The 15,039-nt window shown below is 30.6% G+C and overlaps 1 protein-coding gene across 1 annotated transcript in view; it reads right to left on the bottom strand.

Annotated features, from left to right (window-relative positions):
- Positions 1-4,455: 4,455 nt before the first annotated feature.
- LOC136075452 (uncharacterized) overlaps positions 4,456-15,039 on the bottom strand; it is a 42,106-nt gene continuing 31,522 nt past the window's right edge. Inside the window, exon 7 of the mRNA XM_065788707.1 lies at positions 4,456-4,695. Within this exon, the coding sequence (XP_065644779.1) occupies positions 4,516-4,695 (180 nt within the window). The 3' untranslated portion in view covers positions 4,456-4,515. The remainder of the gene's footprint in view (positions 4,696-15,039) is intronic.

Below are 15,039 nucleotides of genomic sequence, written 5' to 3' on the forward strand. Positions count from 1 at the left end.
ATTTCTATTTAGTCAACATAGGATTACATTTTATCTGAATTTAGAGTATCCATATGTACCAGTGCTCGAAAGCTATTAGTGAAACATGGAACTTATTTACTTCTGTGGTAATTCGTAAGTAACAATACTTCTCATTGTTATTGTTACAAAGAAGTGAAAACCTTATAATTTTTTTTTGAAATCTGACATATTTATTCTAAAATCCAATGATTCATCAAGTTGTATTATAATGATCCGCTAAAATTAATACAATTAATGATCGTATAAACTCTATAACGAAAATGAAATAAAGCCTTTATTTAAAATAAATTTTGTATTTATTGAGAAATAATTTCATGTAATGTATAAGTAGTTTGTTCGCAAATTTGAAAGTAACTCAAATCTAAAACAAAAAAAATGCAACAAATTTTTACAATACATATATTATCATTAGTGTAGGGTAATATAACAGACTTTTCCCCATCACTTAATCTCGCCCACTATCTTCTATTGATTTTATGTCAGTTAATTCACGGGTTGCACCATTAAAAAGGGTTTCATTTAGAGCAGAAAACTAGCCTTTTCAAGATCAATACAACGTTGACCTCAAAAGAATCGCAAATAAAGAAAGGTCTTTTAAAGAAAATTTTTTCGTTTTGGTATGTTTTTTGCTACTTAACTTAGCCTAATATTAGCAAGTTAGAAATGATTTATAATGCAACTTTACCAAGTAAACTAATTATTGCGCATTTTAGTATTTAATTTTAATTTGTTCTGCACAGTTTATTCTTTAATTATAACATTAATTACAACTGTTTGAAATGGTAGAAAATGTATAAAATTACTTTTTGCTCGATTGACCAAATTAATCTCGCCGACAGAATTAATACTTTATCGCGCAATCCATTCAACCTCGCCCTGACGGACGACAATAGATGAAGCATGTTTAATTAAGGCTTTCGCTACCAGCAGTTTTAACAAAAATAACCCCATTTATTTATTGATTAAATTGGATAATAAAAAAAAAAATTCAAATTCATAAAATTTGGAATATATATATATATATATATATATATATATATATATATATATATATATATATATATATATATATATATATATATATATATATATATATATATATTAATTATAAATATAATTAATTAGTAAAAAACACTTATCTAACTTTTATCTTCGACTTGAAGTTTCACCATTGCTGGATCATCAGGAAGAACTCTTCCTGATGATCCAGCAATGGTGAAACTTCAAGTCGAAGATAAAAGTTAGATAAGTGTTTTTACTAATTAATTATTGCTCTGTTCTTTAAGAACATTGAGCACTCTATTTGTAATGTATAATTATCTTCAATTCTCACAACTCTTTTTAATATATGTATATATATATATATATATATATATATATATATATATATATATATATATATATATATATATACACTGAGGCATATTCGTTTAGACGCATCAATTTTTTTCTCTTTATCTTAATTTTTTTCTTTGTATTGTCAACTGATATGCATGCAAGTTATTATCAAAATAATTGTTGTGTTGTGGGCTAATAAAAACCACAAAAAAAAAATTTTCGATGTGTCTTTATTAACATGAGAGTATGTTTGATATACAAAAACACATTTTTTAATTGGAATATATCTATAGACGCAATCAGGTTAATAACGGTAATTATTGATTTTTAATCACTTTTACACAAATAAATTGATAAATTTTAGTGTAACTTGATCTTTTGCTCTGCCAGTATCATTTTTATTGCATTTTACGAAATGCCTAAAGGAAAATATTTGAAAGATGCTGAAAAATACAAATTAATTTATATCGTGGCTCAGAAATCTCACCAGCACTTTCTATACAAGAAATAGCAAGACAAATTGGAAGATCTGACCATGTTGTACGAAACTGCATTGCAAAAGGTGACAATTACGGTTTAAAAAAAGCAACAAACGGCAACAAAGTATTAACAAATCGGCAAATTAATCGAATTCGCTTCGAAGCAACCAAAAATAAATTAAATGCAACACAATTAAAGGATAAATTATTATTGCCTGTTACCAATAAACATGCTGCACATATTCTACGTACAACGCCAAACGTAAAGTGGAAGAAACCACATCAAAAACCAATGTTAAAAAAACACCATAAAGTTGCTAGATTACAGTTTGCTAAAAACCATATGCATTGGACTCATGAGTGGCAAAACGTAATATTTTTAGATGAAAAAAAGTTCAATTTAGATGGTCCGGACTCTTACAGTTGTTATTGGCATGATCTAAGAGGAATAAATGAGCCACAAACAAAACGAAATTATGGAGGAGGAAGTTTAATGGTTTGGGGTGGATTATCTTATTCAGGAAAATTGACTCTGTGTTGTGGTTTACCTAAAATGAACTCGATAAACTATACAGAATTGTTGGATGATGTTCTCATAACTTATATGGATGAAAACATGGACGATAATGCCATATTTCAGCAAGATAATGCTGCAATTCACACATCTAGGCATTCTCTGAAATGGTTTAAAGACCACAACATCCCGATTCTCGAATGGCCAGCTTGTAGCCCGGACTTAAATCCAATCGAGAACGTGTGGGGAATGCTATCAAGAAAAGTTTTTGACGCTAAAGCAGCCGGACACCAATTTAAAACTGTTACTGAGTTAAAGTGTAAAATCCTTGAAGCGTGGTCCGAGTTGGATCAAACTACACGTCAACGACTAGTGGAGTCAATGAAAGGCAGAATTTTTGAGGTGATCCAGTGTAATGGAAGACACACGCATTACTAATTTACATCTTTTAATGTCAAAAATATGACTGCGTCTATAGATATATTCCAATTAAAAAATGTTCTTTTGTATATCAAGCATACTCTCATGTTAATAAAGACACATAGAAAAAATTTTTTTGTGATTTTTATTAGCCCTCAACACAACAATTATTTTGATAATAACTTGCATGCATATCAGTTGACAATTCATAGAAAAAATTTAAGACAAAGAGAAAAAAATTGATGCGTTTAAACGAATATGCCTCAGTGTATATATATACATTTGTATGTATATATGTATATTTACTTTTTTTAACATACTACAGTTTGTTATTTTGCCACTGCGAAACTATTTAGGTAAAGTATTTAGGTTTTAGCACCATGTAAGGTTATTTTAAGTAGCATGTTGATATTTGGCTATCTAAAATCTTGTTTTAGTATTCTGTGTTATTTGAAAAAACTATTCAAATCTCTCTCCCTCTCCTGCTTTTATGAATGAATATTTTAAAATACATTATGCTGATTCGGAATCTTATAAAAATATTGGATAAGGAGAGTAGTCTAATTAAATTGAAAACGCTTATATTTACTTTAATAAAATATTATTTAACAATACTTTCATTAAGAAGTCAGTCATTTAAAATATTGATTATGCAATCAGGTTTTTATTGTAGTCAAAAATAAATATATTTATGTTCAATGTACATTTTAAGAGTCACATACATCCACTAACCAATGGACGTCTTTGAACGGAAAGTAACCAAGCGCCATTTTTAACTAAATTGAATTAAATGCGCTATCTTGTAAAGAATTGTCAAATTTATATAGTATTAAAAACCTGCTTTAACTATAGTGTTTTTAATAAGCAGGAAGAGAATTAAAAAAAAATGGATAAGCTGTATCGAGTACACGGTAACAAACAAAAAGAAAACTTTTTTCTCAAAACCATACAGATGGCGTTTGGTCCCATTCCGTTTATAGCATCCGAATAAGGATTAACGCAATTAAACGTACATACATCAGCTGATAAACAAGGATTAAGGTAAACACAAGTAGGCTGTTTCGGTTAGGTTTATATTAAGATCAGAGATCAATTAGAGGGGGATGCATTTTACTTAAAACGGCTTTTCTTTTTAGTGTCAATAGAAGCCAAGGTGATTTTCAGGTAATACTTAGATAAAGAATTTAATCAAAGCGAGAATAAAAAAAATTGAATATTTGTAATTTTTTCAGAGTTATTTCTTTATATTATCAAATCTATGCTTTTATACGATTCTTAATCGGCATAATTATGCTGATACATGCAAATATACGCTTTTATGATTGATAATGATAAAATTCATTATAATGTATTTCATCATTAATAATAACAAAAACGAGGTAAGGAGGTAGGGGGTGGGTGGGTAGAGAAAACCTTGTATGGCCAAAATCTAGTATAACAAAGACACTAAAAAAAATCTTGATTTTTTCCGGAAAATATAACAAATCATGCCGTGTAGTTTAAGTCGGCCATAAACCCAATTAACAACCTTATTTTTCTAGTAGGTGCTAGACGTATTTAAAGCGTCTAAAACACGTCTTAAAACGTTTTAATTTGTTTAAAGTTGTCTAATTTACGTATTATGCCCTCTATTTGTGGTATTTTTAATATCATTTCAAAAATGCAAGTTATATAAACTTTAAATTAAATAAATAAACATCATATTTATCAGTATCAACAGCATCCATATACAAATAACAAGCCTCAACTAAATTTAGGGTCGACATAATTATAGTTTGATTCCGAAACAGCAATATTTTGATAATCAATATTGGGCAGACTTGTATTATTTTCGTTAACTGAATTAACTGCATCCGACTTTTGATAACCCATATTACCGTTACGCATTACTAGTTCTTGATAACCATTGTCTTTATTCACCTCCTATATTAAAATATTTATATAATATTTATAAAGTTATATAGTTCTTGTATTAAAATATTTAAAAGTATTTTTGATAGTTTTAAGCTAAATAATTTATTTACCGGAAATATATATTTATACTTTTGTAAAAATGAAAAATTAGTTGAACTAATATATTGACAACAAAAAAGTAACAAAAGTTTTGAAAATGGTGTAAAATATTTTTTTCATTTTATTAAGATGTAACTGGCAAATTCAAAGCACTGGTTACTATACTAGAAAAAGAAATACATTTTGTTTGTTTATTGATTAAAAATTAAATCTTGTTGTTATTATTTGTTGACACTTTTTCATATTAATGCTAGATAAATGTTTTTAATTTTTTTGGTATGTATGTAAACATAAATTTTTTTTGTGTTCCAACTGTGGAGCAAGCGATATATAATTGACTGTAAGAAAAACAGAAATTTTGAAAGTTCTTACTAGCAACAGTTAAAAGCTGGACTTAAACCTAGGTAATAGTTATGGAGAAAGCCAGTCAGGTGCCGACTGTCTTTCTCAATAACTGTTAATGTCAGCTAAGGTTTTTCTGCTACTGGTAACATGTAACGCAGGATAACCTGTATGTCCTGCTGCTTTGTAGAATACGCTTTTTAAGGCACAGACTAGGAGAAATCAACTACAATTTAAAGCACCCACTGCCTTGGGGCTCTTGGTTAAGTAAAGGCTAGAGATGGTGTCTCGATAAAAGTACTCATCTTGGGCAGATGTTAAATACATTCGGCTACTGTCTTGTAGAAGGCCTCCTATGAAAAGACTTAAAGGGTAAACAGGTTTTATCTGTTGACTAGTCTCGCACACCTTCATCTATTAGGCTAGCGCAGATGTATTTTTATTAAATTGTTTCCAGTTTAGTATATTGAACGCTGGATCTTCTTGACTCAATGCATGGATCTTCTTGACTCAATACTGGATCTTCTTGACTCAATGCATGGATTTGTGTCTCTTAACTCATTCTATTATCTCCTAATGAGATGTGCTCTAAAACTCAGTTTTATGGTTCTGAGGCCGGCTTGTTGTCAGGTTTCCCGAACTCTGTCATAGCACTCAGAGAGGCTGATTCTATCAACAGCTAAAAAATATAAGAGGATTAACAATGCCATTTGCGCATAGATAGTGTTCCTGTTCGTACTTTTGGTGTACATTGTTGAGGTCACATTTTTAACATTTTGTTACCGCTTAGAGTTTATTGAAAGTAATGAGGCGATTGCTTCGACTAATAAATAGTGTACTGAGTATTACCTATGCTTTGAGTCATATTCTTTAAAAAGTTAAAAATGGCTAAATAACCAAAAACTATAAAATACAAAAAATCATCGTCATCACCAAGTTCTCTAAAACATTCACTAATATTCGTGGTCTTCGAAGTAACTTTTCTTCTGTTGAGTATTTTCACTTGCAAGTTTCACCAGACCTAATTACTCTTTGTGTCACTAATTTGAGTTCAGCTGTCTCATCTTATGATCTTAGTGTTGATGGTTATCTTTATTTAATTCGTAAAGACTCCAATAGTTACATGCTTGGCCTGGGCATTTACATTCGTAAGAACTCACCCATTTGTCGTGAAACTATGTTTGAATCCACAGACTATTCTTATAAGATCTTTCCTTTTGCACCTCTTCACTCGATCGCCTTCCTTTTTGTTTTATATCGCTCTTCTTCATCTAAAGACTTTCTTTACGATGTTATTTCTGACCAAATTGGCCAAGTACTTTTTCTTTATCTAACAGCCAATATCGTTGTTGTTTGTGACTTTAATGCTCATCACACTGAATGACTTGGCTCTAGAGTCAGTGACTCAGCTGGCTTTAACTTTTGCCTTTCTCAGTCTCTAACTTATGTAGTCAATTTTCCAACTCGCTTTCCAGACAACCCGAATCATTTACCTTCTTTACTCAACTTATGTCTTGTTTCTGATCCTAGTCAGTGCTCAGATTCTCTACATTTACCCTGGGATGCTTTTGATCACGTTTTGATCTCTCTAAAACTAATATCTTATTTTTCTTCATCATGAAAATCTCTCTATTATTGCACCTCTTACAACTACCTTAAAGCTGACTGGGACTCTTTCCGTGATTTTCTTGGTGATGACACTTGGGTAGAAATCTTTCGTCTTCCTGCTGACAAATGTGCATCTAACATAACTTCGTGGATTCAGGCTATCATTAAATCTTTCATTCTCTCTCGACAATTCCAGGTCAAGCCTCACATTTCTCCAGGGTTTTTCCAATCGAATTTTTTCCATTCGAATTCAATTTCCAATCGAAACCGTTACTTTCATATCTATCAGCAAAACCATTCTCCAGAAAACAGACGTCTGTTTAGTATTGCTGAAAACCATTGTAAAAAAGTTTTATCTAACGCTAAAGCTCTCTATTCTTAGGTCATAAAATCTTGTATTCTATCACAAAAACTAGGCACTTGTGACTTCTGGAGAATCTTTAACAGTATCAATAGTAAGGGCAAATCTGTTATTCCACCTCTCGTGTATGGTTCAGACTTTGTCACCTCACATTAAGACAAAGCTGAATTATTTACTAGGAACTTTTCTGTATTATCACTTATCAATTACACTAGTTGCGTTCTACCTGATATAGCCGTTAAACAGGTTGATCCATTGCATAACATTCATATCACTCCATATTCTGTATCAAAAGTGATTTCCTGCTTAGACTCTTCTACAGCTTGTGATCCAGAAAAAGTATCTTTTGTACTCTTGCAGAAGTGTTCTCCGGAGCTGCTGTCTATACTTTAAAACTATTTAAAAGTGCTTATCAGAGTTTTGTTTTACGGAATGCTGGGAAGCGGCAGCTGTTATTACTATTTTTCAAAATTTTAAAAGCGATCTTACTCATTTAACTACCGTCCCACTAGTGTTCCATATATCATAAGCAAGTTTTTAAATCATTAATTAACAAATACTTGATCTCTTTTCTTGAATCTAATAATTTACTTTCTAATCATCAATATGGATTTCGATCTTCTTGTTGTGCAGCTGATTTGCTAACAGTAATAACCGATAGGTTTTATCGTGCATTGGAGTGAGATGGAGAGACTAAGGCTATTGCTCTTGACATTTCTAATGCTTTGATGAGTTTGGCATGCTGGTCTTCTCAATAAGTTTTCTTCTTACGGTGTATCTGGTAACATTGTTAAGATTATTAAGTTCTCCCATTCCAATCGTAGTATAAATGTTGTCCTCGACGGACAGTACTCTTCCTTATATTCTGTAACTTCAGAGGTTCCTCGATGTTCAATTCTTAGTTTTATACTCTTTTTAATTTACATTAATGAGCTTCCAGATATTCTCACATCTAAAGTTGCGTTGTTCGCTAATTTACTCTACCTTTTTTTCTTGTCAGGATAAGAAGCCAATACTCTCCGATTGCTTTTAGGAGGCATCTGAGCTTGAAAACGATCTCACTTCTGCTACAGCATGAGGGCTCACAGTGGCTGGTGAACTTTAATTCAGATAAAACTCAATATTTTCAGCCAACCGTTATCGCAATACTTTAAATCTATATTTTTAAACGCCACTTTCATATAAAACTTTTTATAAATTTGAAAAATTGAATTTATCAATATTATGATAAGTTATGATTTTAATTATGTTTTCAAGTATGTTTAACCAGGGGCGTCGCTTTAGGTGGGGTTTGAAGGAGTTGGAAAAAATGAGATCTCTCCCCTCCCTGAATTTTCACACGCAGCGCCACTGAGTTTAACGTAAAATTATATTTTAACGTTTAAATATAAATTAAATGAGTGGGTAGGCAGACCAATCGGACGATATTTTCTTTACGTTATTAATAACTTTCAAAGGCATATCACAACGCAATCGGCACGCAAAGTTGGTCGAATGTTGGATTTATGTTGGGTTATGTGTACCAAATAAACTAAACGTTGCAATAACCTTGCTTACATTGATGTTATTTTTCATCAAAAGTACAACGTTGTAAAAGCGTTAATTAGACTTTTTTCTAACTATAAGTACAGCATTTTAATGACGTATGTCACACTAAAATTTCTTTTCATAGGAATTACAACGCGTCACTTCTTCTAAGTATTTTTCGAATGACACCATTCCGTTGCGTAACATTAGGAAACGTTATCAAAAAATAATAAAATAAATAAGGTTACTTAAATATAATGAAACAAAATCAAACACATTGCAACGTAGTGCGGTCAATAATATTTTGTATATACTGGATGTCTAATATCGATTCGTAAAGTGATGTCGCTTTTGCGTTTTTTACATATGGCGAATTAAATTTGTAAACAAATATTATCTAATTTTTCTTTTCTTAAAAATGAAGTAAATATATTTTAAATATAAATGCTACTTATTAAAAAGTGTTAAAAGGAAGTTAGAATACTTTTAAAATAATGATACATGTTTCCTAAATTCTTTTCCGATCAGAAGGATATTAAACTTTTGAATAGAAAAGTGAAAAGACAGACGCTATTGAAGCATTTTGATGAATTATAATCCTTTATAATAAACCTTGGCTCATAAAAAAACTTTTATAAGTATTTGATAATTATTGAAAAGTGTTATTGAATTTTAATATATTTGGAACTTTTGATGCTATTAACTTGCATTTTTAACTTTAATTCTTCACATCGGCTTCAGCCGATGTGTTGAATTAATGTTAAAAATGCTTTACCTTTTTTACAAATTGCAGACAATATTCATAAACAAAAACAGCGGTTTATTTTTTGTCCATTAAAATCCCGTAAGTTAGACATCTAGTTTATATAATATATCATCGAGTGCGGTTGAATTATCAACATGGTACCTATACAAAAAAGCACCGTTCTAAAAATTAAAGAGTAATATTTTGCTCTTCAAGATTTAGAAAAAATAACTAAAAAAAAACGTTGCTTAAAAGTTTAGTGTTCAACAAAATCCTCTTACTTACTGGGTTAAGCATAAAGAAGAAATAATCAGAAAGTATAAGTCTCATCAATTTAAAGTAAAGAAGGCAAAATTTAAGTTTATAAAAGCAAGATTCCGTTGATGATGCTGTATGTAAGTTGTTTATGAATGCACGTAAACAAAATGTACCAATTGGTGGATACATCATTAGGGAGAAAGGTTTAGATTTTGCTAAATTAATATTGCGGATTTTAAGTCTTCAAATGGGTAGCTTGATTGGTGGAAAAAGACATTAAACATAATGCTATTTTTTGACTATTTCTGAAGAGCAAAGATCGTGTACAGAAAAAAAGATATTAAGTCAAGAGCAAATCTCTTTTCCCACAATCATCACAAGGTATGAATTTAGGGATATTTACAACGCTAACGAGTTTGGTTTATTTTGGAAGCAGTCTCCGACGAAAGCCTTTCATCTAAAAGGTAAACAATGTGCAGGAGGAAAACTTTACTAAGTTTACAGGCTTAGAAGCAGAAAATGGTATTGGTGAAAAGCTAACTATGATTATAATTAGAACGGCAGAAAAATCACGTAATGTTTTAAAAGTGTCAAAATTCTACTTTTTCAGTACAATTCCTAAAACAAGTAAAAAAAGTACAAGTCCAAATTTTTTTTTTCCAAAATCTTCGCTCAATCAAGGCTGCAAGCAACAACTATCAGAGTTAGAAGATGATGTTTATAGAGATAACAATTGACAGACGACTTAAAAGATTGCAAATTATATAAAACAGGAAAGAAAGATAAAGAAGTGATTTCCAAAGAACTGAAGTTTGAGGAAAAAAACTATATGAATAAGAGTTTTAAGAAAATTCACAAACAGTTACAGTAAAAAGATGAGACTTAATAGAGTGACGAGTAACACGAGAATAAATTTTAATAGATAACACAAGAGACGCAAGCTCTTTAGAGCAGTGCCTATATAGTATTTGTAGAGAAAAGAAGCAACTTTCTAATGATGTTATAATGATTGGAGGTTGGCTACAAGAGCAGGTCTAACAATGTTAGCATGCATTTTTGCACCTTGTCTAAGAGAGAAAGAGCATCATTAGAAGATCCGCCCCAAATATAGAAACAGTATTCCATACAAGAACGGATTCGAGATTTAAAGAGATAAAGAATAGAATCTGGAGTTAGAAAGTGGTGAGCACAATAAAGAGATGCACTCTTAACAGATGCTAATTTTGCAATGGATTTGAAATATATTTTCGAAAGAAGATCGGAAATAAGAGTTAATCCTACAAGCTGAAGGGTAGATGTCTCATTGAGTGCATTATTGTTCATAAATAAAAGAAGATCTAAATTATTGCAATAACAATTGGCTAAAAAAATTGATTTTTATCTGAATTAAGGTTCACCAGCCACTGTGAGCTTATGCCTCCTCCATGCAATCAAAGAGTGTTGGTTTCTTATCAAGACAAGAATAAATGGTAGTATTGTCAGGAACAATGCAACTTTAAATGTAAGAATATCCGGAAGATCGTTAATGTAAATTAGAAATACTATAGCGCCAAGAATAGAACCTTGAGGAACCCCGAAAGGTACAGGATATGAAGAAGAGTGCTGTCCATCGAAGACAATTTTTATACTACGATGGGAAAGGAAGAATTCCATAATCTTAAAAGATGTTTCCTTATTTATCATAAAAAGAAAGCTTATGGATAAGACCAGCATACAAAACCTTATCATTAACCTCTCCACCTTTATCTAACGCACAATAAAACCTATCGGTATTACTATTAGCAAATCAGCTGTGGAACGAGAAGATTAAATTCCATTAGGAAGATCAGAAAGTACCTTATTAGATTCAATAACAGGTTTATTCTTATTATTGATACTGTTAAAGATTCTCCAGAAATCACAAGAGCCTATTTTTTGAAATTTTATGACGGGCTTTGGTGTTAGACAAACCTTTTTACAATGATTTCTAGCATTAGTAAACAGACATCTGTTTTCTGAAAAATTGTTCTGCTGAAAGATATGAATGTAATAGTTTTGATGGGAACTCGCAGCTGCACAATGAGAGGAAAACCATGAATAAGAGCGAGCCTTAACTTGGAATTGTCGAGATGGAATAAAAGATTCGATGCCAACCTGAACCCAAGAAGTTTTGTAAGAAGCACGTTTGTCTTCAGGAAGACGAAAGAATTCTATCTAAGGGCCATCACAAAAACATTACAGCCAAGTTATTCAGTATAATGAGTATTAAAGTTACCAACAACAACGATATTTGCTTGATGAATAAAGAGAGAGGACTTGGTCAATTTGATCAGAATTAGAATCAAAAAGAGTGCAGTCTTAATATAAAGGAGAGCAATATAGAACAAAGAGAAAGGCAATAGAGTGAAGTAGAGCTAAATGAAAGCACATAAAATAATAGTCAGTGGGTTCAATTATATTTTTCCAACGAATGTGTGTGTTGAATTTATACAAATGTAGTTGCTTGGTATTAAATTAGGCCTTAGCAATTACATTTGTAAGAATTGAATTCTTAAAAATGTATTATGCCGTGCATGTGACTATTGCGTCTTTACGAACTTAAGGAAAATAACCATCAACACTAAGATTACAGGATGAGACAGTCGAGTACAACAGACAAACAGCTTTGTAAAACTCAAATTTTTTTAAAATGAATGATAGGTTTAGAGAACAGCCTGCATGAACTCTAAATCCTGGATGAACTCTTAAATCCTTACTGATTATGTAGATACGCTTGAGGCAAAAATGCTAAGGGTAGAAAGTTGCTCCAATCATAGATAACTGGGAGCTATCTTATCATCCTAACGTTGACAATTTCAAAGCAGCTAAATAAGTATTTTTTCCATCAAACAAAACCTCTAAAATTTAACTATAGGACAAGAAAGACTATAGGGTTTTAAAGTTTTTTTATTGCAAAAATGTTGTGAGGCGCCAGATCAAAATCATCGATGCTGGTATAACGACCCCAAGATTCTACATTTTTTAGGCTATGAGCATGGTGATCATGTCATAGGATGCTTTATAAGCAAACACTGTAACGAACTGTTTTAGAAAGGCAGGCATCTCGTAGGAAATACAAGTTGCAAGTATAAATGGTAAATATGATCCTTTCGAAATGCTTGAGGAGAATGCCAACATGCTTAAATCACGTAGTTTAGTAGACAAATATTTCCAAATGAATATTACGTAAAAATCGATTTTGATTTTTGTACAAGCGAAGTTATAGCTATCACAGATTGAGAATTTTTGAATTCTATTTTAATCAACGATTGTGCTAAAGTAAATGTTAACAATTTTTAGATTTTTTTAATTGTAAAGAATTTTTTTAATTGTAAAGAAAATTTTAAGTCATATTTATTTTTTTAGAAGATTAAGAATTAAACAGCATTTTAGTACAAATTTGTTTTTCTTTTTTACTCCCTACTTCCGTTAAGTTTGATATTAACTTAAAAATAAGTCAGTTTAAAGAAGATTTCAAGTTATTTGAACTTTCGATTTTATTATTTGAAGTAAATTCTTGCTCCCATTTTTGGTACGTTGAACTGATTACCCTATGTACTTGATTATAATTTTGTTTTATATAATCTTTTATTGAAATAAATATTGAATTGAGTTGAACTAAAAAAACTAACAGTACAATATTTTGATGAAATTTATTGACAAAGGATTGAATGTTTTCAAATAATGTTAAAAGTAGAATTAGCAGCAGGTTTATTTTGCGTTTTTAAGTTGGTGGCAAATATGTTTTTGTATATGTATATTTAAAAACATTGATTTTGCGGAACTTGAGTTGAATTTGAAACAAAAATGCTAATGATTGTTGCAATGCAGGCAAAGTTTATTTGAATGGTTTGGTTTGTTTAAAATTTGTTTGAGTGTAATGAGGTATTCAGCATCAAGAATTTAACCAATGTGAAGGATACCATGGTAGGTTGAATTACAAAGATCATTACAAGCTGCTTTCAGAAGGCGGTTGAGAACTACAAGAGATTTTTTGTTAAGAACATATTTATAGTATAATCTTATATTATCATTATTTGTTGAATTGAGATGACAAGGTTTTAGTATGAGCTTTTAAGAACTTCGTCTTTTGACGTTATTACTGGTTTTGCACCTAGGCCATTATATATAGTTTGTTGAGATATATTTTATTATCATTCCACCATCATCTGCTCCTTCTATTTGAAGGGATAAGTTTTTTACCCAGTATGTAAGCTAGGATATAATCTGCACTCTTCTTTTGTAAGTCGCGAGATTATTGTTTACGTCTATTACATAGAACAAAAAAAAGAATGAGATCAGTTAAGCTTTTTTTATTAGTTCTTATAAACTTTATATTCAGGAGGTTTGTTGTTAAATATGACTTGTTTGAAAGCAAATTTACAATCAAGAATGATAAGCATGACGATTATTTGATCTTTTGACTTTTAATAACACTTGTTAAAATACAAAATAATATATTAAAGACAATAACAGTAACTACAGTAATAACAATAATAAAAATAATAAAAGTAAACAGCTTTTCAACAGAACAAAAAAGTAAAATTAAGAATATTAATAAAAGAAAATGAGTTGTAGCATCAAAGAGAATGTATAGCAGAAGTAACTAATTTGGTAATTTTATTACTAATGCATTAGTTTTAAATTTGATATGTTCGAGTTGTTCACTAACATAAGAGAAAATGGCTTGAGTTAAGGTGATATGTCTAGATTAAATATTCCTTGCCAAACTATATCTAAGCATTAAATGCGCATTTAATTTTGAAACAAATTTAGTATCTGTGATTAAGCTCTGGGTTTAGGGTAGTAGTTGGCGTGCATGTGATCACATACTTTTTTTACTATTGGCATATTCGTTATTATTTCTGTATTGCAATTTTTCCAAATAACAATATATTGAGCAATAATATATATAAAGCTGTAAGTTTGGTTGTAAAGGCCAGCTATGTGTAAATACTTGTGTTGTTTTACGCATTTTAGAACCACTGCAGTAAACCATTCTTGGACACCGCAGACTTTTATTGTAGGTAGAGGCCGATTATTGCATCAGTTATAGCATTAAAGCAATGCAAACGTAGTGATACACTTCCATATCTAGAGTTTATCTACTTTACAAGGTCATTATCTTTAAAAGCGGTTGGAGATAAGATCAGTGATTTTAGAGTTTTGGAAATATAACACCTAAGGACATAGCAAAACTCTTTTTTTAACCTTAAGGCAAGACAATTTTGAAGCTGTTACTTGAGATAAATCATGGTTCATATGTCATAAGTAGTATTTTTAGCATAGATTTTTGAGTAATGATTGATGCATTTTTACCGGTAAATTTGTTTAATATATTTTCAAAAAGTACTTAGAGCTACAAAATAAAGTTTATCTGACAAGTTGGTTGCCA

The sequence above is a fragment of the Hydra vulgaris genome, chromosome 01 (assembly GCF_038396675.1).
Source record: "Hydra vulgaris chromosome 01, alternate assembly HydraT2T_AEP".
NCBI classification, from domain to species: Eukaryota; Metazoa; Cnidaria; class Hydrozoa; order Anthoathecata; family Hydridae; genus Hydra; species Hydra vulgaris.